The following is a 26,879-nucleotide window of genomic DNA, read 5'->3' on the forward strand; positions in this document are numbered from 1 at the left end:
ATACGCTCTCTCTCTCCTGCCACCATTTTCCTCACATTTCAAATACAGTATTTCTAGAATGTGTCACAGTGCCTGTTGGAAAACTCACCCATCTTATTTTTGCCCTCCTCATATTTGACCCGCTGAAGGATGTGGTGGACGATGCGACTTCTGGTGGCGTTGTTGAAAAAAGAGTCTTTGTTGTGGATGATGAAACTACAGTGAAACGAACCAGTTATTACAAATCCGTCTGCTGTGAAGGATATTTTCTTGGAAAATGTGGATGTTGTATTGTGTGTGTGTGTGTGTGTGTGTGTGGGTGGGCATGCATGCGTGGTGCTTTGTGCGTGCGTGCGTGTGTTAGATAAAGTTTAAGGCTAATTCTCAGGAATGAGATTTTAAAGGGCTCTTCCGTAAAAAAAACTCACTGATGTATTCTTGATCGACTGAAGGGGGCGGTGAAGCTCTCGTTCTCCTCCAGGTCAGGCAGAGTTTCGCTGTCAAACTTCATGGGCTTGCGGGGAAGCCAGCCACGAAACTTGTTGATGCGCTTTTCCATCCTGCAAGTGAAGTTTCTGTTAAAGCTGCCAGAGCCGAGTTTTGCCTCGTCAGCTGATCTCGTGCTGCCTCTTTGACTGAACACTCACCTGCTCATGAACTTGTGCCGTCGGTGCATGTAAAAGATTTTCCTCCTGGAATATGTAGGAACAATTACCTTAGTACTTAGTACACTTCAGAGGATAATATAAGTATCAGTTCTACGTCTAAGTTTTTACCATGTTTTTATTTTTTTTATTTTTTTTACCATAACTATTGTTGTCTGCTAATAATAAGTATGTTAATACTTCTTATAATACAAACATTCAGGTAGCCACTGGAGTTCTTCAACCACTGGTAGTGCTACGGTGCAATGGCGAAAACAGTAACACGCAAAGAAGCGCAGCAATGCACCGACAAAGGCCATGAAGAAGAAAACCGCTAGCTAGCAAACTTGCATCTAAACAACGAAGGATTTTAAATAATCACAAAGTATTTTATGAGGAAGGAAATGTATTTTACATGTTTTTTTTCAACCTGATCTCACAGAAATACGTGAAATGACTACAACCTTCCATGGTGGTGGCGGGCTGGCGGCGCGCAATGTGTTAAAGTTACGTGCCGGCACTATGGAAACAATTTAGGTTGTACGTATGTACGATACGTGACGTAAGTTAAGTTCCGTATTTAATGTACGTGCATAAGTGAAAGGAAGTCAACACTGACTTTGCGCGGAAAGTTTGTGTTTGTTTGATTCATCCACCCTGACCTCCTCCCTCCCTACGTGGACTTTGAGACAGGGCTGTGTTGGACCAGGGACACACCTGGGAGGGGATGTGTGGGATTTCCCCCCCCCTTTCTGTTCTACATATCCCAGCCTTTGCTGAATTATTTGTTATCTCCGGTGGGGAAAAAATGCACCACCCCCCCATCTACTTTGCCTCCTTCCGTACGCTGTTTGGACTCAGTTACAAATTTTAGAAATGAGTTGAAAACTCTTCTTTTCAAAGAGGCGTTTAATTAGACCATAGTGTGGTTATGCCGGTTCTATGTGTTTTTGTGCTTATTTTGTTATGTACTGTAATGTATAAATGTTGTGTATCCATCCATTTGTTGTGAAGCACTTTGTGATTTTTATCTGTGAAATGTGCTATACAAATAAATTGTACTTACTTACTTACTTCACCAATAGCCTAGAGCATATATTAATTGTATACCTAAAATAGAAGTATTACAAGACGACTAGTTAAGTTAGAAAAAAGATTGTGGTTAAAAGCGCTGTGTTTTATGTTGACACCACGTTGTGCTATTTCATTCTGAGATTATTTTCCATTGAATAGTGAAGTTGATAAAAAAAAAGTGTTTTGGCATGCCTGGATGAGTGGCTCTATCTATAATATTGGAAGGGGGATTTATTAAAACACCCCCTCTTCCCCCCCTGCTTTCTTCACCAATCCAATCCTGCATGTGACCACCACAACAAAGGATCCTAATTGACATTGGCATTGTTTCCACAAAGACGGACAGACACGCAATACGGTATTAAGAGGTTGTGGTCATTTTACATATTTCTTCTAGATCACGCTGTGTTTTTTAACTGACTTTTGTTGAGGCCCAGTGAATGTAAAATAATTTCTTTACAAGAAAACTCTTACTACCTTTTGAGCTCTTCCCCCATTATAAGACACTCTTAGGTTTGTTGACTCACCTAAAAGGCATGCGAATGTTCATGAGCTCAGCGTAGCGACAGAGAACATCCCACGGCGCGTGGATCTTCAGAAAAAGAACGTCGCTGTTTGTTATGGAGGCCTGGAAAGAAACCAGACATGCAATTTTTAATTCTAGCAGAAAGAGATAAGATTGTTAAAATAGGGGAGGACTACAAAATATCATCTCGGTGCAAGCAGCTCCATCAACATCTATTGAACGTCAATGTGTTTGCTAGGTTCTGCTCTTCCTCACCTGTTTGTACTTCCTTATAGATTATGAGTCAGTCTAAATATAAAAAAAAAAATCAGGAGCTAACTGGAAAGAGACCTAAAAATAACAAAATGACTCACGCAAAAAAAAAAACGTGAGTCTGTTGAAGGAGACAAGAACCATTCCCCCCCCTCAACTGCATGTTCTAGATAAGGATGACCTTGATGCTACTGCATCAAGTTACACACACACACACACACACACACACACACACACACACACAATACATCCAGATTTTCCACTTTTTCAAGTGACACTTGAAATGAGAAATGCTAAATAGGCAGGAGAGCAGCAGGGTTAGAAAATTGTCATCAGCACATTTGTTTTGGCTCTATAAGTGGTGGCTCACCGATGAACGCCATAACAGCACTCTGCTGTCGGACTGGGCACAAAGGCTCCAGGCATTTTAAAATTCAGCAATCTGGCCATTGAGATTACATGCATTAAGGGACGGAGCATTAAATTGCTTCTTCACAGAAATTGCTATTGATGTTGCTCATGTTGCACACTATGAATGCAGCTGTAACCACAGCAAAGCTTAGAATCTGTCAATACAGGAACCTACCAAGCTTTGTGTTTATTTGCAGTCATCAGTTGTTTTTTTTTCAAGCAGTGTCTATTTTTGCTCAGAAATTTGGCCAGAAAGTGAAAAATCCCTTTAATGAGCAGTGAGAGCAAAATAAAATGAAGCTCAACACAGTGATAGAGGCCTGTCGTAATCAGAAAGACACATCTTTGGGCGGAGCCCACTTGATTATAACTTCTGCCCCGCTGAGGTGCTCTTGAGCGAGACCCTTTTTTTTCATTTTTAAGCGGCGTTTTGTGACAAAAACGATCTCTGTCGGCGGGGCTAGAAGGGGGGCACGGGGTGGTGAATGTAAATGTTCTTTACCTCCTTTTCCATCTGTAAGCCCTCTGCACGCATGTTCCGCTCAAATATCTCCCTCTTCTCGGACTGCGAGCTGGACTTTCTGTAAACCAGGATGTAGTCAATGCGACTCTTTCCATCGCTGAAGCACAGGCCGCTGGACTTACCCCTCCCCTGTCAGACAGACAGACAGATAACAGACAGACAGATAACAGAGAGAGAATCAGGAATGAATAGTAACTGGCCATTAAGAGGTTAGAGTCTACTACCTTTTTTTTAAACATTACTTCTCATTTCTCATCCATCGTTTATCGCGGATGGATGAATAAATGGGTGTTACCTTTACACATATCACTCTATAAACTACTCTTGTCCAACACTGGCTTATATCTTCAGTTGGGATGAAAGCAGCAATGACCTCAGGGAGCCCAGAGATTTAGTTTCACCACTGACCTCTGGGAGGCCAGAATCAGACTTTGTGTTGTCGTCGAGGATGCTGCTGTTGTTTCCCAGGTTCAGCAGGGTGGAGTCGTTGTCTCTGGATGGGCTGCTGATGCCCTCAGACATTTCTCTCTCAAGCAGCACATTGACATCCTTCACAGCTGGAGGAAAGATCAGCAGAGTGTAAGTAATGGGGGGGGGGCAAGGTGGAGGGGGGGGGTGTGGCCTTGACCAACTGCCACTTTGCTTGTTTGAAAGCCATGATGTCTCTCTCTCATGGGTGGGCCAAATTCTCTGGGCGGGCAAAGCAGAGAAAGGGGAGGTAACCTTGCTCCTTATGACCTCATAAGGAGAAGATTCCAGATCGGCCCATCTGAGCTTTCATTTTCTCAAAGGCAGAGCAGGATACCCAGGGCTCGGTTTACACCTATCACCATTTCTAGCCACTGGGGGACCATAGGCAGGCTGGGGGAACGCATATTAATGTTAAAAAACCTCATAAAGTGAAATGTTCATGCCATGGGACCTTTAAGCAGAAGATGACCAGCTAACCTGGGAGCTGTAACATTAGCGGTGATGTCATGAATTTACATTGGTGGCACGACATTTGACAATGTGGGTTAAAATCCCTCAATAGGAATGTTTCAGTCGTTTCATTATGCAGGGTATATAGGAATCAGGATTAATCCAATGTGACTGCGGAACACCGTATTTTCCTTTCCTTTGATAAACTTCTGAGAAGAGTGCCTGTGTGTGCGTGTGAGAGAGGGAGCGAAAGAGAGATGTTTGGCATGGTAATATCAGTTGTATTGGAAAAAGACTTGTAATGTTAACCCAAATATTCAGCAAGTTTATGTATTGTAATCATGGCTGCCGACGTAGCCTGCAACCACATCCAGCACAACACCGCTGTTAAAAACGGTGCGCTCACATCACACACTGCCCTGTCTCTCTCTCTCTCAACACACACACACACACACACACACACACACACATTTTAACCATTTATTTATGTCCACATGAAGAAAATTATACAGGAACACAAATATTACAAATGCAGTACAATACATACGCAAACTCATGGACCAGTGGGATGCGGCAGGTCTTCACAATATCACTTAACAAGCACAAGTGTGTGGCACTATCTTTGTGGGGACCTGTCATTGACATAATGCATTCCCTAGCCCCTTACCCTAACCTTAACCATCACAACTAAATGCCTAACCTTAACCCTTACCCTAACCTTAACCATCACAACTAAATGCCTAACCTTAACCCTTACCCTCATCCTAACCATAACCTAATTCTATCCCTAATCCTAAAACCAAGTCTTAACCCTCAAACAGCCCTTTAAACTTGTGGGGTCCAGCATTTTGGCCCCACAAAGCTGTCGGGACCCCACAAGTATACTGGACTCATGGTTTTTGGACCCCACGAATATAGTTAAACAAGAAACAAACACACACACACACACACACACACACACACACACGTATAACTGGAAGCTTCAGTACCACAACCTGACTGACTTCTCTCACTATTGTTAAATGTAAACAAATGAAGGTATAGTACGTGTACAGAAAGTGAAAGCGGTGCTGGGTCTCACCGAGGGGAGGCACGTCGTCTTGAGTGCTGGAGTCCGCGGCTTGAGACGAGGATTCCTCCATGATGTCTGCCTTCCCAGTGGAGGGGAAGGCGAGAGGTCTGTCCGCTGCCTGGTAGCCTGAGGCCGAGGGCTGCGGCGGGACTCTGCGTCGGTGGGGGCTCTGCCGCTGGGGCTCAGACCCATGTAGAGACAAACTCACTCCTAGAGGACACAGAGAACTTTTCCATGACACTTTGTTTCTTCATGTTTTCGAAGCCTTTCTAAATCAAGTAACCCTCTGGTACTATTTGTCTTTTGTGATCTATTTCTTGCTCTTATAGTAACGACACAAAAAAAGTACAGAATAGAAAGAACAAAGTGAGCTCTGAAAGCAGCACATTTTTTTCTGTATTATCAGAGTTGTTGTCTTGATCAGCCAACCTATCAACCATGTTGTATCATGGTCATTTCATTGTGTAAGGGCAGTGTGGTTAAGCGGTAAAAATGTACTTTTAAACCCTTTTCACACACAAACTTACTGTCAACTACTCTAAGCATATCATTAGCCATGGGTAGGTTCTAGGTTGTCACCAACTATAGTTCCAAATTTTCGGCAACCTATCACCTTATCGATTTCTTCTTTAGAGTAAAAAACTTCTGTTCTACAAGTAGGTCAAACATTTCAGGTAGGACAACAGCAGAATTTATGACCTGGAGCAGGGGTCTTCAATGCTTTTTAGGCCAAAGACTCCTTACCTGAAAGACAGACAGAGCAGGGACCTGTCTGTCCCCCCCTGCCCCACTACATATTTTGTATACAGTAACAAAACTGGACCTACAATAACACGTAGGACCCCCCTGTTGAACCTCTCTGACTGTACTAAAATGCACCTACAAATGTAAAGAGTCACTTTTTAAACTCAGGAACTGCTTCGACAAAGAAGATTATTTGAACACTGGGTGGCAACACAACAAGCTGTAGACAACATTGACAGATGTTTACCTTAGAAAGGTTTTTTTTACACATCCAGCAGACACAGAGCAACATTAGCATTCATTTGAATAAGTTATGGGTACCAAATTCAATACTTTTTACGCACCGATCAAATTGCCTCCTTAGTATTGAGTAGCGAAAAATTAAATACCAAATTTCAATACCTAAGGGGAAAATCTCATCAGCGTCAGTGAGCCAATAAGCATGCAGCATGATTCTACCAAGATCTGATGATGATTGTGATTGGCAGGAAATACTCTGAGCTGAAATATAAATAGAAATATTTGTGCCGTAATGTGTAATGTTGTAATTTCTTGTTGTTTAAATGGATTATATCAAATTGGTATCGAAGAAAGTACCGTTTTGGAACTGGTATCGAAGTCACGATATTGGTATCAGTACCGGTATCAAAACATTTTGCATGGGCAGCCAATTGTTTTTTTGTTGGGAAATGTCTCAGCTAGCCCCGAGCACCTACTAAAATAATTCCATTGAAGATAATAATATTAATTTAATTCAATTCAATTCAATTTTATTAGTTAGAGTTATCTCGAGACACTTTACAGATAGAGTAGGTCTAGACCACACTCTATAAATTCCAAAACCCCAGCAATTACAACAATTCCCTCAAGATCAAGCATTAGCAGTGGCTACTGCGACAGTGGCGAGGAAAAACTCCCTTTTTGGAAGAAACCTCGGCAGACCCAGACTCTTGGTAGACGGTGTCTGACGGGGCCAGTTGGGGGTATGATGAACAGTGGCATAATAGTCACATTAAAGATAGTGGAACAGTGACTTCGAAGGTCATCGTGGAAGTTCATGTCATAGCAGGGCACATTGTGTCATACTGAGTAGTGCAGTCTGCTATACCGGATCCTGACTATTAATAACTAGAAAGCTTTGTGCAATAAATTAACTCAGACAGGAGAAGTCTGACTCTTTGTTAGCTAGGGTCAAAGTCCATTTTAGAAATATAAGCCAATAACCATTAACATACTCTATATCCACGACGTTCCACTTCTGGGATTGCTTCGATGCCGCCGGTAATTCTCCAGGATGTCTTTCATTTCGGCCGGATGTCCGTTACCTTCCGCTTTCTTTGAGTTGACGTTCTAAACTCTGGTGGATTTATGACGACTATGGTTAACTGCTCCTCAGATCTCTGCAGGGTAAATCCAGACAGCTAGCTAGACTATCTGTCCAATCGGAGTTTTCTGTTACACGACTAAAACTACTTTTGAACGTACACGTTCCACCAAAACAAGTTCCTTCCCGAGGCTATTTTGCAGAGGCGCCCTTTCTCCGTGCGGTGAAGACGATTGTGATTGGTTTAAAGAAATGCCAATAAACCAGAGCACGTTTTTTCTCCCATCCCAGAATGCTGTGTGGACTAGCCAGACCCTCCTCCGCAGCGCCGTGGAGGAAGGTCTGGCAATGCGAGACTGCCATTCACACTACCCAAAATGTTTCCCTGGGTTGTTGCTGCAGTGTAAAAACTAAAGTAGAAAAAATGAAGAAGGAGGAATAGAGCCCGAGAGGGAAAGCTGTGTGAAAGTCAAAGATCGGAGACCCACAAAAAAAACATAGCTCAGTAACTTTTATCTCCTTAATAAGGACTAACCTTTAAAGAACTTAAAAACAACACTCTCCACAGGAACACACAAGCTAATTGGGTCTATCTGTCAACCAGACTCTCTCCTTTGGGGGGGGGGAGAAATTATTCAAAGCTTAGCAAAACAGCCTCTTACTTCTCAGTTCTCTGGGGAGCGGGAAGACTTCAGTAGAGGTGGGTGGCTGTCTTAGAGGTCTACTGCATGCTGAATTTTCATTGGTGACATGAAAGGTGACTCAGCTTAATTTTTCTGCTGAGCCGTAGTACCGGGGACAGAGATAGAAGGTTGGGGAAGCGTCTCGGCTCTTAATCAGCCGCTGATGCTTTAGAGAACATTGGAGCCCGTGGATGCGGCTAATAGAAATGTGATAAATTTCATAACCAGTGAAAAATCTGTGCTCAGCGTCCTGTTTCTTCTCTCACAGTGGTAGTAAACATTTCACTGCACTTCAGCTATCTAAACAGGAGCTGCAGTGGTCAGACAGGGCCAATGAGTCTGAATTATCCAGAGATTAAGTTGATAACACATCCAGTGCAATTCTTTTGTTTCCAAAAGTTGAATAAAGCCTCAAGGTGCAATGTACTACGTTAATGAGACAAAGCCTGGCAATTAAAAGACTTATTCAAAGAACACTTCTTACACATACATGTACAGTATACATATACCAGGGTTTACCCCAGTGTATTGCAAGCGTAGTCATAGTTTCACATTTCCAGTTAGCTTTTAGCACTGACTTAAAGGTATAGTAATTGATGTTAATACAATACACTTTTTGTCAAATTCAGTAAATATCTCCTCATGGTCACCTAGCCCTCTATTTTCTGTGTGCGTTGGAAAAAAATCCAGTGTGTAAATGGAAAACAATCACAATACAAAAAAATACACGAGCCACAATACACTTTTCCAGCCAATCGGCAACAGGCAGCGACAGTTGCTGGTAGGGGTGGGGGGGGGCAGCATGTAATTGTGCCGGCCGGCCAGTAGTTTTCTGTCCCTGAATCTGGGGGATGGATCTTCTGAATTGGAGTAGAGGGGTTGTATTTGTTCTGCAGTTGGGTTCAAATAACAATTTTTGCACAGAATCACTTTCTGCCCCTTTTAATGTAGGCACCTATAAAATCTGTCTCATAGCTTTTTTTAATTCTCAATTTCACGATTCGTTCCATGATTCTGTTATCACAGAAACTATAGGGCTCCACATTAATGCTCTGTGACTGGCCCCAACCGGGCCCTTGTAAAAAAAAGACACTTACCACCGGGCTAAACCACTTTTCTGGGGGGAACCCTGTATACGTTATCATCTTCAACCCCGTTAACCTAGTCTCAACCCTGTTACACCTACATTTTTAAAAATAAATAAAAAATCAACCACATCTTTGATCAAAAATGATGAGGTCACTGTTACAAATACAGTGCCCATTTCAGTTTTAGCATAAAGCAAAAGTGTGAGATATTATGTCATTTTTATATTTGCAATTATGATGCAAGCTGATTAATAGAATAATGTTGATTTCATCACAAATACATTTTATAGTCATATTCAGAGAGCTTCATTAGTGTCCATAACGAGGTTGAAGACTAATATTGCCCATATCATAAGATAATGACTAATAATGATGTAGATTTGATGTATGGGGTGGGAAAATGTGTTTTTCTGGAAGTTATACTGTATATCATACCATACAACTTTTTTTATCAGACAAAACACTGAAATTCATTTTGCGTTCCCGAGCAGCTCCGCTCAAAAAAAAAGGAAAAAAGAAAAAAGTTAGACAACAATTACACATATAGTACAAAAGATGAAAACACATCAACAACCTTGACAAAGAAACATGTCTCATGATATACATAAATATGCCCTAATGTTGTACGGTGTTCAGAAAAGTAATAGCCTAGAAATCTAGACGCACCATAGTGGCAGCAAAATGATTTTGCAGCCAGGGGGGTCTAGGCACTCTCCGTTGGCTTGCAAATAGAGTCAGTGGGCGGGGCTTATGGCTGCTGCTGCTGCTGGGAACAGCGGTCTTCTGGAAGACTTGGAGTTAAGCTTTTCTTTGAGAAAAGAACAAAGAACGGAACAGAAGTCATTCTTTAAAAAAGGAAGATGTGTTCAGAGTTTTGCTGACCGGATACGGCAAAAGTTTAATCTATCAACTAGCTCCGCTACCTTCTTCCTTGCTCAGCCTGGTGGTAGCGCTATCCTACTGCGTGCAGAGGGAATTTGAAAGACAACCATTTATCCCGCCCCCTCTGATTGAGCCCTGTCAATGGTGAGTTCCCAGACCCAACATCTTGATGTGGATCTGGCTTGTCAGGCTAGAAAAGTAATACATTTTGGGGAAAAAAATCTAAAAATGTCAAAGTTTCATGGAATGACACATGCAATGACTATGGGAATCAACAGCCCTGACTTGTTAGCTTCATCTCCCTGTACCTCGCCGACACGTTTCCTCAGCACACACAGCACTCCAACGCCGCTCTCATTAAAAAGAGAGAGAATTGCTTACTATAAATATTGGCTCTCAAAGGACTGACACACCACATCTCAGACTACACCATGCTGCTGTGCCGAGACAGCGGCCAGTCAAACAATGTGACCATCAAATCTTTATGGCCCTATGGTACGTCTGTAACCCGAGCCACAACTCAGCTCACATGGTACTGAGGCTTTGGCAGCACATGGGACAGTTTTATTTCTCTTCAGAACTTAGGTATAGTAAATACAACTTAAGGTGTTTCATTAGCTATTTGATATGACATTGCCTTTTTTTCCCCATTCAATCTCCTCAACAAAATTGAAACCATGGCTAGTCTCTACGATTTCAGGAAATATGCACAACTTAAAAGCTGTACACGAACAGTGCTTCAAGTGTAATTAGAAGTGGAAGCTAACAAATAGTTAACGATACAGTAATGTCAGCGTAAGGAACTTGGTTGGGATGGGTCAAACAACACAGGACTTTCACCCAGGAGACTTGTCTCGCACATCACCGAAATGTACATTTAGTTACCCCACCCACGATCTTTTCCTAAACCTAACTGTCCAGTTCTGTGCCGCATGTCAGTTAAACGTATGTCCCGACTTAGAGCATCAAAAAGTGACGGCAATAGTCCCGATCCAGAGTGCCAAAAAGTGACGCCAATAGTCCCGACCAAGAGCGTTTAGACATTGTCTTAAACCTATAGTAGACATGGGACCATAACCACACCAACGTGGCTTGTATGAACAACTACTTGATTTGCTTATTTAAAGGTCCCATGTTGTTAAAAATTAGATGTCCATGTCTTCGGTCAATCCACAGAGAAATGCACAGAGCATGAATTAGAAACTGTTCCTTTAAATGAAGTGTCAGGTCTTCCGTACAGTGATGTCATCACTATACTATGTATAAGTAGAAAGTGCCGCAACAGTGCAGTTACAGTCATTCCCCGGCGGCAATGATAGAGCAGACTCAATGAGCACTGCTGTAGAAGACCCGGAAACACTGACCAATCAGAGCAGACTTAGCTTTTTCAGGAGGGGGGCTTAAAGAGACAGTCGCTAAAACGGCGCTTTTCAGACCGATGGTGAATACTGGGATATTCAGACAGACAGTATGAGAAAAATAAAGTGTTTTTTTGGACATTAAAGCATGAAAACATGTTGTAGGAGAAAAACCAAATACAAATATCACGATGAAAATTAGCATTATATGGGACCTTTATGTCCCATTAATTGTTATCTTTGTCCTTTTAGACAAAAAAACAAAACACACACACACACAACATAGTTCCTTGCGTAATACAACCCAGCCGGGAGATGACAGCTCACACTGTGAAGAGAATAAAAGATTGCAGGAGGAAAAGGGAAGAAGAATGGGAGGTGGCGGGGATGTGTGATGTGTTGCAGAGGGGATCGGGTGTCAGTCATTTGTGAGGAGGAATGGTTCGTTCCACCTGGATGCTCCCATCATGCCCTACGGCGGACAGGGAGTGTGTGTGTGTGTGTGTGTGTGTGTGTGTGTGTGTGTGTGTGGGGGGGGTACTGTATGTTCTCCCTGACGGAAAGCAGTGGAGATTTGCACAGGCTGACAACCTGCCAGACACACACACACACATACACACACAGACACACACACTTCTCACAGAGGCATGACCCATTTCTGTGTCTTACAACTGATGCTGCACAGAAGACGAGAAAGTAGGGTGTATGAAAAAATTTACATTTACGATCCAAAGAGAACAGGGGACAGCTCGGAGAGAAAACGAGCGTGTGTGTGTATGTGTGAAGGTCAAATGCTCACATGGTCACAGGAACGAGATGAAGCAGCGTGAAGAGGAGTGTGAGTAGGGCACAGCAACACATGAGAGAGAGAGAGAGAGCACTGCAGCAACAAAAAAAGAGCAGCATCCACTCTGGTGAAGAAGCTGCCTTTGCTTCAAGACAACTTGACAACACTCACCGTGTGAAGGTGGAGAGAGGTAGAGAGGCAGCTTCACCCCTCAGAAGGGAAGAGAGGGAGAGAGGGGGGGCTTCCCAGCAGAGCCGCAGCAGACGCCAAAGCAGCCAGAAGATTTTTCCCCCCCCATACACACACACACACATGCAAACACACGCACACACACACACACAGCGGTCACCCCTCCTCCCCCTCGCCAGCCCCAGCATGCAAATGACCTCGCTGAGGAAAGCAAACAAACACGACGTCCCACGAGGGAAACCAGCATCCCCCACTTTTCTTACTCCTTCCTTCTCATCACCGCATAGGTTGCTCTGACATCACTATACACGCAAACACACACACACATTCTCCCACACAGACGGATCTGTCATAGTGTAGATGCTACGGACAGTGCTTACAAAAAAAAAAAAAAAAACCTGTCAAAGATCTTCTCTGGAGGAAAAAAACACACAAGCATGAGCAGGATGTTTACAGTGAGAGACAGAGAGAGAGAGAGAGAGAGAGAGAGAGAGAGAGAGAGGCGCGTGCTGTTCATTGGCATTCTTTACAGTCTTCCCTGGCAGCCAATCAGAGGTTAAACTGCTCTGTCAGCGGCCAATCAGAAAAAAGGGCTGGCTGTGTCAGTGTTGCTGTAGCCCAAAACACTGACAGTTGGCACCGATGACAGTCGCAGTTTGTACCTTTTTTGATGGAGACTCAAGGGCACCCACCGCACACTTACAAGTTGGTATTAAAGGATATGTTCATATTTTTTCAAGTCTTCTCTAAAACAATACAAAAATTGGGCACGTGTGAGTTAAAATAGGGCTGTGCAATTAATTGAATTTGAATAGCGATTTCAATTTTGGCTCCTAGCGATCACAAAAACAAATGTGATTATGAAAAACAGTTCTTTTTTGCGCATTGCATTTAGCAAGTAAACCCCTTATTTTTGTCTTGTGTTATGAGGGGGAATTCACAAAGTTCCAACAGGAAAAGTATTAAGGGGAAATTTCACAGTTTCAAGGTGTTTTCACTGTTGATTTGTTTAACTATTTCACTGTTTTTTTAAGTTCAATAAATGCAACATCTTTCCAAAAGCCAATGAGTAATTGTGTTATATCGCGATTTCAATATTGACCAGAATAATAATAATTTTTTTACATAATCGAGCAGCCTTAGGTTGAACTATTTATTGGTCACTGTAATCTGCTGGCCCTGAAGAGATCCATTTGTAAATTCATTTAATTATAAGTGAAGGGGACTAAATCTACCTGACCTGTGAAAAATGCATTCCTTAGTTCAGCCAAAGCTAATATGTATGAGGCTTGTATGTATGATTTTTTCTTTTAATCTTTAACTGAAGAAATATACTTCAGCATATGATATATAGCTTAATTATCCACTATGTAGGATACAGTATTAAATAATTATATAGTTATATCATGTAGCCTAATCATGCACAAACTGAATTTGACTTGACTTTAAGCACATTATTGGGACCATCTCTGAGGAAAGCTAGCTGAGATTTTGATACAGCAAGAGGGAAGACATTGTCATGGTTTCAACAAGCTTTTCATTTATTTGGCCAAAAAAAGGAGAATGTGTATTGCCATCAACAGGAATTCATGTGCCTTTTTTGCACATGAAGATTAAAATATTACAGAATATCAATTGAAATAAATTGAATTTATTAAAACAGTTTACATTGTTAGTTCATTTCCTATCCTGGCCTGGGCTGGGACACACATACGGTTTGATAAAGTACTTATTGGACTTATCATTGCACACAATAACGCCCGTAGCTGTCAGGTCCTCCTGTAACGTCTCGTCTCCGTTTTTTCCTGCATCCACCGTGTGTGTGTGTGTTTGTGTGTGTGTGTTTGTGTGTGCGTGTCAGTCGCGGGGAGAACTGAGCAGCCCCGCCCACTGCAGAGACCCGACAGGATCTAAACTGCAGCCGCTTCAGCGACTTTAGAGTGAAAACATTGATGTTAAAACGTATACAGGTTGGCAGGACGGCCTGAAATGTTTTGCGCGGTCTTTCACTGTACGTTTTTGTTGGTAACTCGTCCACACCTCTTCTTTTCGCGTGAAAGGGAAACACACTGAGGTCACATATGGGGCACCTGACGGGCACGAGGCCACATTACGTATGCGTCCACGTTCCGAACCAAGACAAGCGAACCGAACGGTTCGGATGTTTTTTCATGAACCGTACCACCCCTAATAAATGCAGTTTATTAATATCATTAGTATTATAAAAAAAAAAGAAAATGCTGCAACCTGTCATATTTTCTTTCTATTGCTTGGTGCAGCTCCCAAACTGTTTAAACACCTATGTCTATACTGTCTCTGCCAAGAGCTCCCCGGACAACATTAATCATATCGACCAGGTCAGAGCTGATCAGAAAAGTATTTTAGTCATTTATCCCATTCAAACCGGATCACACATCTGTGTGTGTTTACCTTTAAGACCTGATCACGCATCTGCGTCATTTTGAGCGGTGTTTGTCTTTTTCAAGGCACATGGCCAGTTATATGTACTGTGATTGGCTGAAATATTCTTGGGGTGAGTGACAGAGATGCATAGGGATTTTGTTATGATTTCTTAGACGCTTTTATCCAAAGTTCGATCCAAATAATACAAGAAACAAAATTAACATAAATGAATATGCAATTGTTATGTAAAGAAGAAGTAACCCTCTGTTTTGTTTTGGGTTTTTTTCTATAACTTTTTTATCAGTGATGTTCACTTGTCACTTTGGTACCTCAAAAGTATGAAATAATGAAATAAAAACTGATCTGTACTGATTTTCAAAAAATTCTTGATATTTTTGTTGTTTATAGAATTTTTTTTAAATGCATTTGAAGATTATGGCCAAGCAAGTAAGTCAAGTTGAAAGCCAAAGAAGTAAGCTCTCAAATGCTTTTTATTCCATGTTTTTTTTATCTGCTATAGAGCCTGAGAAATTAAGATTTTAGTAGGCTTTGACAAATTTTGACAAATATTTCTGGAAACCCTTAGGTTTTGGGAGGGGGTTACAGAAAAGTACTTAGGTAAAAAAGGCCTTTTTTAGCAGGCGTTTTAGGCCTAAACGGGTTAAATGTCTATTTGCTGCTCCAGTAAACTGAGGGCTGGTAGTTTAAAGCATGTACCGCACAGCAGTCTACGTACTCGTGCTGCTGTCGCAGAGCGTCTCCTGGCTGGCACTGCAGGTGGGCAGCGGGGTGATGGACAGCGATGCCGGGCAGGACACCGGCTCCAGATACTCGCTGATGGGCGGGACGGTGGAGGCCTCAGAGTGAACGCAGTCCGGACTTGGGAGGCCACTCGCTGGGAAGGGACTCTTCCAGTGGGAGAAGCCAATGGCCACCTGACCCCCGAGATCAAACCCTGTGCAAAGGATAACAATCAGAAGACTGATTGGGAGACATTTATTTAAAACTTTTACTTTGTTTCAACTTTGTTTTATTCTTCTCATACAATTTCTCCAACCTCCAACTGTGAATATAACATTATATTATATATCATTTATCAGGTTTCACAATGAAAGGTGACACTGAATCATACATGATCGTAGGGGGATTTTGTTGCATCTACTATCAGGAGTGGTGGAATGTAACTAAGTACATTTACTCAAGTACTGTACTTAAGCACAAATTTCAGGTACTTGAACTTTTTCTAGAGTATTTTCTTTTCATGCCACTTTCTACTTCTACTCTGGTACATTTTAGAGAGAAATATACTCTCACTACATTACTCTGACAGCTTAAATTATTACTTGACAAATTAAGATTTTTGCACACAAAACACACATTTTAAAATACAAACTTTTATTATAAATGTAACTACCCATCAGTGTATAGGCCTACACTTACAGCTGAAATGATTAAACACAGAACTGTTTGGATCGTTTCCATTTTCTAAAATGTGAGGATTTTTCTGCATTGAGTACTTTTACTTTTTATACTTTAAAGTAGAGATGGCCCGATACTGCCTAAAACGCTGGTATCGGTATCGGGAAGTACTGGAGTTTATGCACCGATCCGATAGCCCTAAAGAAAATCTACGTTAAATTATTTTATTTATGTTCTTTTTCCGTTATAACTGACTGTCATACTGCATAATAAAAGAAAGTTCTGTTGCATTCATTGTTTGTGTTTGTTCATGTTTTACAAAGTGTTTAACCTGATCCAGACAGACAACAAAGATAGAAATAATATCACATCCATACAGGGATATACAGTTGTTAAAACATAATAAAATCGGAATTGGTATCGGGAAGCAAAAAATGGTATCGGACCATCTCTACTTTAAAGTACATTTTCCAAATGATACTTACATACTTTTACTGAAGTAACATTTTCAATGCAGGACTTATACTTATATTTAACTGAGTATTTGTTACAGTGTGGTGTTAGTACTTTTTACTTAAGTAAAGGATCTGAATACTTCTCCACCACTGACTATCAGGGACCTCTGACCTCTTCTATGGCTCTTTGTAATGCTGGCAGATCCACAACAGTCCAAGGGATCCCGTGAATCTCCTCAGTTATGTTGCCCTCTAGTGGGTAGAAGCTGACACCATCATGGAAACAGCCTGATGACAACACTGTCATCAGGCATTACACAGCATTTTACTGAGAGTTTCAGCTGCAAGCAAATGTGTTTACCGACAACAACTCAGCACCTGTCCTGTCACTCATATTTACAACTTCTACAAAGTAATAATGATCATATTTTGATGTTAAAATGATCAAATATACAGACTGACACAGAAAAAGGATATTCTTAAAGGTGCCCTGCCACACATATTTCTTTACTTTGTTTGTTTGAAGTTCTACCATGGACTCTGTAACATTTTTTGTGGAAAAATTGGTTACTTTGTTTCAAGCCATTCTAGCGTGGTATAGAAAGTCTGCAGGAAGACTCAGCCGTTACTCAACGAGCTAAGCTGCTTGACTCTGATTGGCCAACAGCTAGCCAATGAGAGACTGGCTATCAGCATCCTTTACCCAGCGCAACTGGGCGAGCTCATGAATAGTAATGAGGTCAGGCAACACTACGTCAGACTTACCAGCTTTTGTACTTGGCCTGATTTCTCCGCTTATTTCTTTTCAGTGGCTAGACAGAGGAGGTAGCAGTTCATTGTCACATTCACGACATAACACAAACACATATGGACCTAACATATTTCAAAAAATACAAGTAAAAATGGCTTTGTGTGGCAGGGCACCTTTAACTAAAACCATGTCTTCCTCTGCCACAGGTCACAGTGCAAAAACAGCGTTTCTTTATTGCATCGAGACTCTCCACAGAGTTAAATATTCCATATGTATATACTGTATAAAGTGACCCACTGGGGCAGTCCCACCGTACATATGGAATATGTAACTCTGTGGAGAGATAGTCTCTTCACTCAGAGAACCAAAGTAACCTTGTAACCGAACATTCTGTAACCAGTCTAAGCAGCCAGTAACACAGAAAAACACAAGAACGGCTTAAAGGACAACTGTTGGAGCCAACATTTTGATTTTGATATCAACTTTTATTTTGATGAATTGTGCATAAAAGCATTGATATTGAGAGGAAACTAGACTCATTATAAACTAACAAGTTGTGTTAACTGATCTTGGTACGTGGCATATAGTCACAGCCTTTTGACAATCAGCTGATTGAGGCAGTAATTGCATCAGCTGGTGTATAAGAGCTGAGCTGTCATCCAGTTTGGCTTCCTTTGGTTTGAAGCCATACGGTTTTTGTGACCACTGAGTCCCGCTCGGAACAGTTAAGCGATTGTGAATTTTTTTACCTTTTATTTTTTTGCTCTACTGTCAATCCTTGTACGCCATCTGGTAAGGACAGTTCATTATTTGCTTGTGGAAAAGAAGAAAACTTATCAATATGAAGTTTGAATGATAAAAAAAGAAAGGGGGGAAATGTGCCAAAAGAAAGAAATCGGTGGATTCTGAGTTATGTTTAAGCTCGTCGATCAAGGCCCATTCCAAAGGACAAGAAAGGGAAAAAATATATTGTCTGAAAGTTGCTCCTTCAACAACAAGTTATGCTTTTCAATTGTCAGTTCTTTAGGGTTTGATGGTGAGTGTGGTTGCATAGGCAGAACTCGCAGGGGGGTCAGAGGGGTCAGGACCTACCCCCATCTGAGGGTTGATCCCCCATAAAAATATAATTAAATACCATGCTGTGTATTGCACATAATATAATGATGTACACTTAAAATAGTTGTAAGTAGTACAATAATTCACAAAGCCAACGGGACAAAAAAAAAAAATTTTTAAGTAGGGCTGGGCAATATATCAATAATTATATTGATATCTATTTGTGGCTAGATATCATCTTAAATTTTGGATATCATTGAGGGCAACCTCTAGCTCACCCAGTAAGAGCATTCACCCCATGTTGGCTGAGTCCAGCAGTGGCACAGGGTTCAAATCCAACCTGCTACCCCTTGCTGCATGTCATCCCCCATTTCTCTCCCCTTTCTGGTCTATCCACTGTCAATAAAGGGAAACCCCCCAAAAAAAAATAAAAAAAACTGCATTACAGTAAAGTGATGTCTTTTCTGAACTTCCCAGACTGTTCTAGCTGTTCTATTATTTGCCTTTACCCACTTAGTCATTTTTTCCACGTTACTGATGATCATTTATCTAAAATTTAATTGTGTAAATATTTTGGAAGTACCAATAGTCAACCCTACAATATCGCCACAATATCGATATCAAGGTATTTGGTCAAAAACATTGTGATATTTGATTTCCTCCATATAAACCAAGCTCTAATTTTAAGTTTAAAAACATTTTGAGTCCCCCTTCTTTGGCCTCACAGTTGTTTGGTCCACTGGGTGCTTTCCCCCTTCATGTCACCTTCAGCGGCCATTGCAGTTTTAGCCGACAAAAGGTCATGCCACGACAACAGTTAAGTTTAGGCACCAAAACGACTAGTTAATCCTTGTGTTGTCTTCCCATGAACATGTGGTCCTTCCGGGTTAAAATTTTAAAATGAACTTTTTGGGCGCTTTTTCCAACATTTTGTCACTTTTGTCAATGTTTTTTTTTTTTTTTTTTTTTTATTCATGGTCAATAAACCTAATTTAAATGACATACCAATTTTTTAAGTTAAAAAAATTATGAATTATTTTGACTAATGGTTGAGATCAGATGATGTTGAGTGAATCACAGAATGATTTATGTCAAAGTTTAGTAGGATGCTGTTTTGAAACCATTACATTTTTTTTTTTCAAATGCTATAAAGATTTAATAAAACACCAAAAATGCAATGGAAGTAATCATTCTTTTTGCCTGCGAAGAACGTTGTATGGCTTTCATAAAACGTACATCCATGCATCCAAGTCTTATTTGGTCCAATTTGGTTGAAAGAAGCCCATATTTCTGATATAAAATACTTGAATTAAATTTGACCCGGGAACAACACAAGGGTTAAGATTAGTAAAAAGATTGTGGTTTGGATTAAAACAACAGTCCCCTTAAAGGGATAGTGCGTAGTCTCTGTCAACCCTGTGAGGAATTCTAAGTAATGACAACAAAACTGTCGGCGCGTCCACATGATACAAGCCTTTAGTGATCGCGCACCAACCCCACCCCTCCTCCACGTAGTTGCTAGTAGCCCAGGAGGACACGGAGTATTAAAAAAACATGATGGATTTTTCAGAAGAGGTCATTATCTTCAGTTTCTTCGAGTTTCTGCGCGCGAAAGACGCCGGACGCCACAATCTTCTGAACACAGCTATACTGAGAAATACAGAGAGTGATGTGTGGAGCTGATAGTCTTAATTAGCTTTGTATCAACTTATTTGGCGATGGCTTGAATGTAACGGACGTTCATTAACATCAAAAAGTTACGCACGAAGCTTTAACAAGTAAATGCTACATTAATAAGAGTAGTGAGGCTTTCCTCTGTGTACACATATCATATACAGGTACAATTTTGGCCGCATTATTTGTGTCCCCTTCAAAAATTGCTCTTGGGAAAGCAGTTATTAGATGACAGGCCATAGAGGTCCTCAGGATCCCTCTGACAGAAGAAGACCAAAGAGCAGCTTTCCTTCTCGGCTTCACGAGGACCCTGCAGACTGCTGAAACAGCTTGGCTCGCCTCCGGCCTTCAATCCTCAGAAGGCTCTCTGTTTCACGAGGCCTCCGAGACTGGCAACCCAGTTTAGCTCCTGGCTGGCAGGTGTCTGAGCTCAGAGTCTCTGGCAGGTTGACATGGTCAAATAAGGCCATACATTTTGTTTTTCTTCCTCCAAACGCATCAGGGGAAATCTGGAACTGTAAATTCAGTTTAGAGTACACTCCTAAATGTTTAACCCTTTGAACTCTTATCTTTCCCTTAAATTTTCCCATAGATAAATGGTTTAAAATCTGATTATTTGTTTCCTTGCTGAGAGTTAAATGAGAAGATTGGCAGTTAGCCTAGCTTGTCATTTTACTGTACATTTCTGTTTGTGTATAGATTAAACAAGGGAAATGTAGTTTGAGTATTAATAAGTGAACTTCAAAGGTGCTGGTAGATGTATTTCTGAAAACATCTTTGGAAACTTCAGGCTCTTGTCTTAAAAGTTTAAATTAAGTTTAGAGGTTAATTCGCTTATACTGATCTCTCTTAACTTTCCTGGCAGTGTTGAGTGTCGAGTCAACAACTTTCGAGTCCGAGTCAAGTCTAGAGTCCCCAATGTTCGAGTCCGAGTCACCAAAGAAGAGCCCAAGTCCACCATTGCTTAAGTTTGAGTCAGAGTCAACTCTTGAGTCCCCAGTGTTCGTGTTGGAGTCAAAGTCCGAGTCACCAAAGAAGAGTTCTAGTCGATTCCGAGTCGAGTAACTATAACCTGAGTTCGAGTCCAGGACTTGAGTACTCCATCACTGGCCCCCTGCATGGAACAGTTACAGAATAAATATACTGTACATCAATATTTAATATAAAATCTTAATGACCTATTACACATAGAAGTGTGAAAAGAAACTCCATCCAACTTCCGAGTCCTATTTCATAAATGCTCATGTCCGATTTCATAAATCCTCGAGTCCATGTCATCAGTGTGCGAGTCCAAGTCAGAGTCCAGGACTGGAGAGCTCCATCACTGTTCCCTGGATTTCCATTATCTGCACATATGCTGTGATTTCCTCCTTCTGCTGATTTTCTGCACACTGCCGTTATGTAACACACCGGGGTCAGGTAGGACTAGGGAACGCACTCACTCCCCCAGCCCCACCCCCTGGTTTCCTGTAAAACACAAAGCCCAGCACATTTGGAAGGAACATCAGCAACGAACAAACACAGGCCGATCAATAGCAGAGTAGTGGACGGCCTGGCAGCCTCTGAGCCTCCCAGCTGGCTCCGCACACACGGCACATCTAGCTGGAGGATACATTCTGAAGCAAATGTAGGCTGTACATCTCATCTCAGCTATTTAACAGCCTCAATTTCCCTACAAGAATAAAGGGCTTTTCACACGATGGAGTCGACCGCATTAGGCCGGGTGTCCCCGAAAAATAATGTTTGTGCTGAAGTCAGCACTTGCAACGACTAGAGCACAGTCCCTGAGAGAGATTTATCTAGTGCAACAACTTTTGGCAAGGAGAATCTGACTGCTGCTTGGAAATTATAGGAACGAGGATATTCTTTGGTGTGTTATAAGTTTGCAAACCGGAGTACGGGAAATTATGCAGTAATATTTAGCTTACTTTAAATTGCAAATGCAATACTCCTCACTGTCCAGGCTAAGGATGCACACCAGTGTACCTAAACATTTGAAAACTGAGACTTGGTCAATGTAGTATATCTTTGAGATTCTTTTCCCCCTTTTTAAAACATACCAGTTTGTTCTTGTTTTAGGATGACATGTTACAGAAGATGAAATTATGCTTTTGCGGAAATACACATAAATATATTTGTGAACCTATGCATAGAAGAGTGTTATGGGTAACCGTAGGTGGCCTCCCAAATCTCAACAACCCGTAGTTCAGACCCGAGGCTCAAGCAAGCTGATTGGGTGATTCAAAAGTTCTGGTTTGTTTACACTGTCACCAGGTAATATTAATTTCTTTACATCTTGTAATTTCCTCTATATTTTCTTTACATTGTGGTTTGCTAATTGTGACACTGCTTCCAAATGGACACATACGTTATACCCCCAATCCTTAAAAGTATAAAAGAATGTGTACTGTACCTTTTCGCGGCTTCACCTACGAGCATAACTCCAGCTTCACCTACGAGCATAACTCCAGCTTCACCTACGAGCATAACTCCAGCTTCACCTACGAGCATAACTCCGGCTTCAGAATGCTACTTTGATTCATGTTACGAGGTTGAAAATCATGGTAGCACAACTTAACATAAGATGCAAGTCAACAAAGGACACAAAATCACAGATAATAGTCAAATCAGGGTAATTTGAACTTTATTGTTTTAATTCGATATACTAGCCTTAAAGCCCCTGAAAACTTTTGAAATGCATGCATTTCTCTATATTCCTAAATTCTCATGACTACATAATGAGCGATCAAAGTCAAAGGTTGGGGGGGAAAAAGCATTCTTAAATTATTATTTATGAAGAGTTTAACAATGAAAAACTGTGATGCAGTCCTGATGGAGCTAATTTGCTCTCTGAGGGCTGTGTGGGTTTGATCGGATTTCATTGAGAGAAACAACCCCACAACTGCTATTACATTTGTATTCAAATGCTGCCAAATCCTGATTGGTGCATGGAAATACGTGACATCACAATTTCCCAAATGAGCCTTCCCCACTTAAACCTAGTGAGAAGGGCACAGACAAAAACTGAAACGCAGAATTCTCTCACGTGAAATACTTGAAACTGCATGGTAGAAAACGTTGTTATGGTAGGAGCCCATGACTCACAGTTGGAAGATGGAAAAAAAAAAGGTTTTCAGGGCCTTTTAAATGCAAACAGGCCCGTCGTTAGGACAGGGGCACAACATTTTGGGCCCCTCATCCACACCCTCCAGCACCATAGAGACTAGGAGTGGGAATCCCAGGGTACCTGCCGATACGATACACAATACATGGCTCATGATACCGATAATATCACGATACAGCAATTCTGCAACAATCAATATATTGCTAGACAATCCTATAATCAGGATGCAATTTGCCAGGGGGAGGGGGATGTGTGGGATTTCCCCTTTTCTGGTAGACATATGCCTGCCTCTGCTGAATTATTTTCAGCAGAAAATGTATTCGTGGAGATCGTGGATTGGATTAAAACCTCTCCCGAGGAATGATACAAGCGTTTTCTGGATGAAAGTATTTTGTTTTTGCTGCAAAGTGAACTCCACTCTCCGGCTTGAACGCGCTGTGTTTTATGTTGAAACCCACGTTGGGCTAATTCATTTTAAGATTATTTTCCATTGAATATTGAAGTGCATTAATAAGTGTTTTGGCACGCCTGGCCGAGTGGCTCTATATCCATGGTATTGAAAGTGGAATTTCATTTTTGCATGTTTTTTTGTTGTTGTGCATGATCAAAAAACATACCCCCCCTTTTTTTTTTCACGAATCGCACCCTGCCTGTAATGATACATCACGATATCAGTCTAACTATGAATACAAAATGCCCGTGAAGTGCCGGTTTTCTCTCTTTAGTCACTGCAAGTCGAACTGTTAGAAAAGTTTTTCAGTCTGTAAATTAAAATGAAACAACTATAGAGCAACTATAGGTCCAGACTTTGGACTTAAACGGGGCTGGGGCATCTGTTAATTTCCTCAAACTGCTGTCCGCCATCCCGTTGAAAACCTCTTCCTCTACGGCTAGTTAACTTATGTTCAAGTTTCCCTTGTTCATGTGTTGAGGGAAATCTATTCAGAGCGCCTTATTTTTTTAAATTAAAATATGGATTTTTGGCACCAGCGTAGCGATTCCCGTATCGCACGAAGAAGGACTACGATATATTGCTGTATTTGTATTTAATCTCACACCTACCATAGACGATTTCAGACTTTCAGAAATGGCCGACAGACTGTTGACGGAGGGATTTTGGAACTCTAAAATGTATGGGCTGTACAGAAACGTGTTCCAGGTACGTATAGTGTAACCCAATTCAAAAGAAGACATTAAATACTGCATTAAGACAACAGTCCTCAACATCCCATGAAAGTCACCTGAATTGGCGGTAGGGGGAGGAGGTGGTAATCCACACCTGGCATGTATCCGAACAACCTCCAAAACTCACTGTGCACGCAGCCTTTTCGGGCATAGTGTGTTCTAAGCAATATGTATGTCGCAGTCATCAGAAAAAAAGCGCCCGCGTTGCTCTCTGAGGAGAGCGAGGCCCGGATATGTAGCACTTCCACTTCCTGACACCTTCAGAGGTAAGACCATAAATGCAGGTGCAGGTATCTGGGCCACACGCTGCACTGTGCAATAACAAGTTTTCAGCTGAGTGTCTACAATAATCGGAGAGAGATTTGCCGTGGAAGACCTTTAGGTGGATGAAGGGCTGGTGTGATGGGGGGGAAAAAAGAAATCTAGAGTATTTTATGTTTTCCTTGTGTCGGAGTGTGTTTCAACACTTAATGTGCTTCTGTCAGCTGATGCAGGAGTTGCAATTAGGGCTGGGCGATGTAAAGAAAATCAAACCTCACGATATTCTTATTGATCCCCAGTGGGGAAATTACAATTTACACTCTTGTTTGTTAGAAATCACTACACACAGGCCTGAAATACACACAGACATGCTCAGGACCTATTCATGCACAAATGGAGAGAGTGAGTGGGCAGAGACATTTGGTGTCAGCGAGACAACCGTACACCGCTGTGAATACGTGGTGGGCAGGGCCAGACGATTCAAGCTGTTGAACCGCTATAGCCTAGCATACCGGGACTATAATCATGTGAGTTGCATGTTCGCATGTTCAGCAAAGCTGTTTCCATCTCCCATTTTCTCCCATCTTTCTCGAAAAAAGGCAAACACCCACCTCAAGCGAGCGAAAAAACGTTTTTGCGAATTTGAGGTAAGTTTTCTTTCGAATTTTGCCGTTTCCATCAACTTTTTCTAATGCGATACTTCAAAATGCGCATCAAAATACGTTGATGGAAACATGAGTACTGACACACAGAAACGGTTCCAGTGATCGGTCCGTATTGTGAAAGTTTCAGCATGGTGCATTTGATTGTTTTTCATGTCATCCTTCACTGACTCTGCCTCGGGGTGAAGATTAGCTCTGTCTATCAGCTGCACAACCGCAGTAAATTCCTGCGACAATGAAGCAGGGTGGATTTAGTGGGAGTTTCGAAATTTTTAAGAACCTACACGATGCTGACTGGTATTTTCCCTCTCAAACAAAGGCCAGGGCCGTTAAATCACAGGCGGCACACTAACTTTTTGACGTGAGTCTCAACGGTCCAAAGCTCTCCCCTCAGCACTTCATTAGTTTTTTGTTAGTTTTTTATTTAGCACAGAGAGAAGAGAGGAACACCTGCATGCAGCAGCAACAGCCTCAGCTGAACCCAAAGTCTCAACTGTCAGAGCATTCAGCTTACAGCCTCTCGCACTAACCAGGCTGTAATATTCATCGAAAAAATGTCAAAAGGCAAGGTCTGAACATTGCAAATAGCAGGAGGTTGCGGTTTTGTGACAGACGGGGAAATGATTTCAGACAGCTTCGTCAACAACGCACTATTTCCTGTCAACGGCCCCTGACGTACAAACAAAGTTTACATGTCAGGGGAAATCTTTAATTTTCCTACTGCTTAGCCCATTCAACATTTAAGTCCCCCTGGCATGCTGTCAGTAAGCTCGGAAATTGATACAGCAGCATACTGTACTGCAGCAAGTTCTGTAAAATAATATCACACAGCGGACATTTTGACTCGTAGGGAAAGCACAGGTGTGACTAATGATATCACATTGGTTCTGTTTAAGTGTCCCAGTAAGTCATGACAGTGAGCCAACATGAACAATAAGAGGACCCTGAAACTGAAACTGAAAATCCGTCTTGTCGAGCTTGAAGTAATGTGTTTGTGTCTGAACTACCAGCTAACTGGACCAATTAGCATCTTGTGAGGAGCTACTGGCACTACGGGCGTCGTTTAGGTGTGTGTGACGGCCGCAACAACAATGGCGTCCGTGACGAGACAGATTGTTCATCGAATTACCTGCCAGGTTATTCGCCATAGACTTGCATGGCGAAAGAGAGGTCTCTAAAACAGTGGACCCATTTCTTTGAGCGTCACAACCCCTGAAAAATCAGTCAGAGGCTGCAGCGGCCTTGCGTTTTGAAAGCTAGAAAAAAGATTGAGTGGTATCATATGAAAATAAGCAATCCATTTGGTTCCAACCGTGTCATGCTAGCTTGTTGGGAAGAGGGCTAAATAATGCTCCAAAGTATGTCAAGTTTTTGTTGAGGGGTAAAAACCTTTCATGTCCAATTTTCAAAGGGGTCCGTTGACCTCCAGATA

General features: G+C 41.6%; 1 protein-coding gene across 4 annotated transcripts in view; it reads right to left on the reverse strand.

Moving 5' to 3' along the window:
- The window catches only part of LOC114550038 (anoctamin-4), a 64,516-nt gene that overhangs the window by 32,231 nt on the left and 5,406 nt on the right, over positions 1 to 26,879 (reverse strand). For all 4 annotated transcript variants that reach the window (XM_028570478.1, XM_028570479.1, XM_028570477.1 and 1 more), the window contains exons 3-10: positions 15,597 to 15,815; positions 5,412 to 5,612; positions 3,818 to 3,966; positions 3,389 to 3,538; positions 2,225 to 2,325; positions 627 to 671; positions 408 to 539; positions 89 to 195 (exon numbers count right to left, since the gene is read on the reverse strand). In XM_028570478.1, the coding sequence (XP_028426279.1) occupies positions 89 to 195; positions 408 to 539; positions 627 to 671; positions 2,225 to 2,325; positions 3,389 to 3,538; positions 3,818 to 3,966; positions 5,412 to 5,612; positions 15,597 to 15,815 (1,104 nt within the window). The remainder of the gene's footprint in view (positions 1 to 88; positions 196 to 407; positions 540 to 626; positions 672 to 2,224; positions 2,326 to 3,388; positions 3,539 to 3,817; positions 3,967 to 5,411; positions 5,613 to 15,596; positions 15,816 to 26,879) is intronic.

The sequence above is a fragment of the Perca flavescens genome, chromosome 23, assembly GCF_004354835.1.
Source record: "Perca flavescens isolate YP-PL-M2 chromosome 23, PFLA_1.0, whole genome shotgun sequence".
NCBI classification, from domain to species: domain Eukaryota; kingdom Metazoa; phylum Chordata; class Actinopteri; order Perciformes; family Percidae; genus Perca; species Perca flavescens.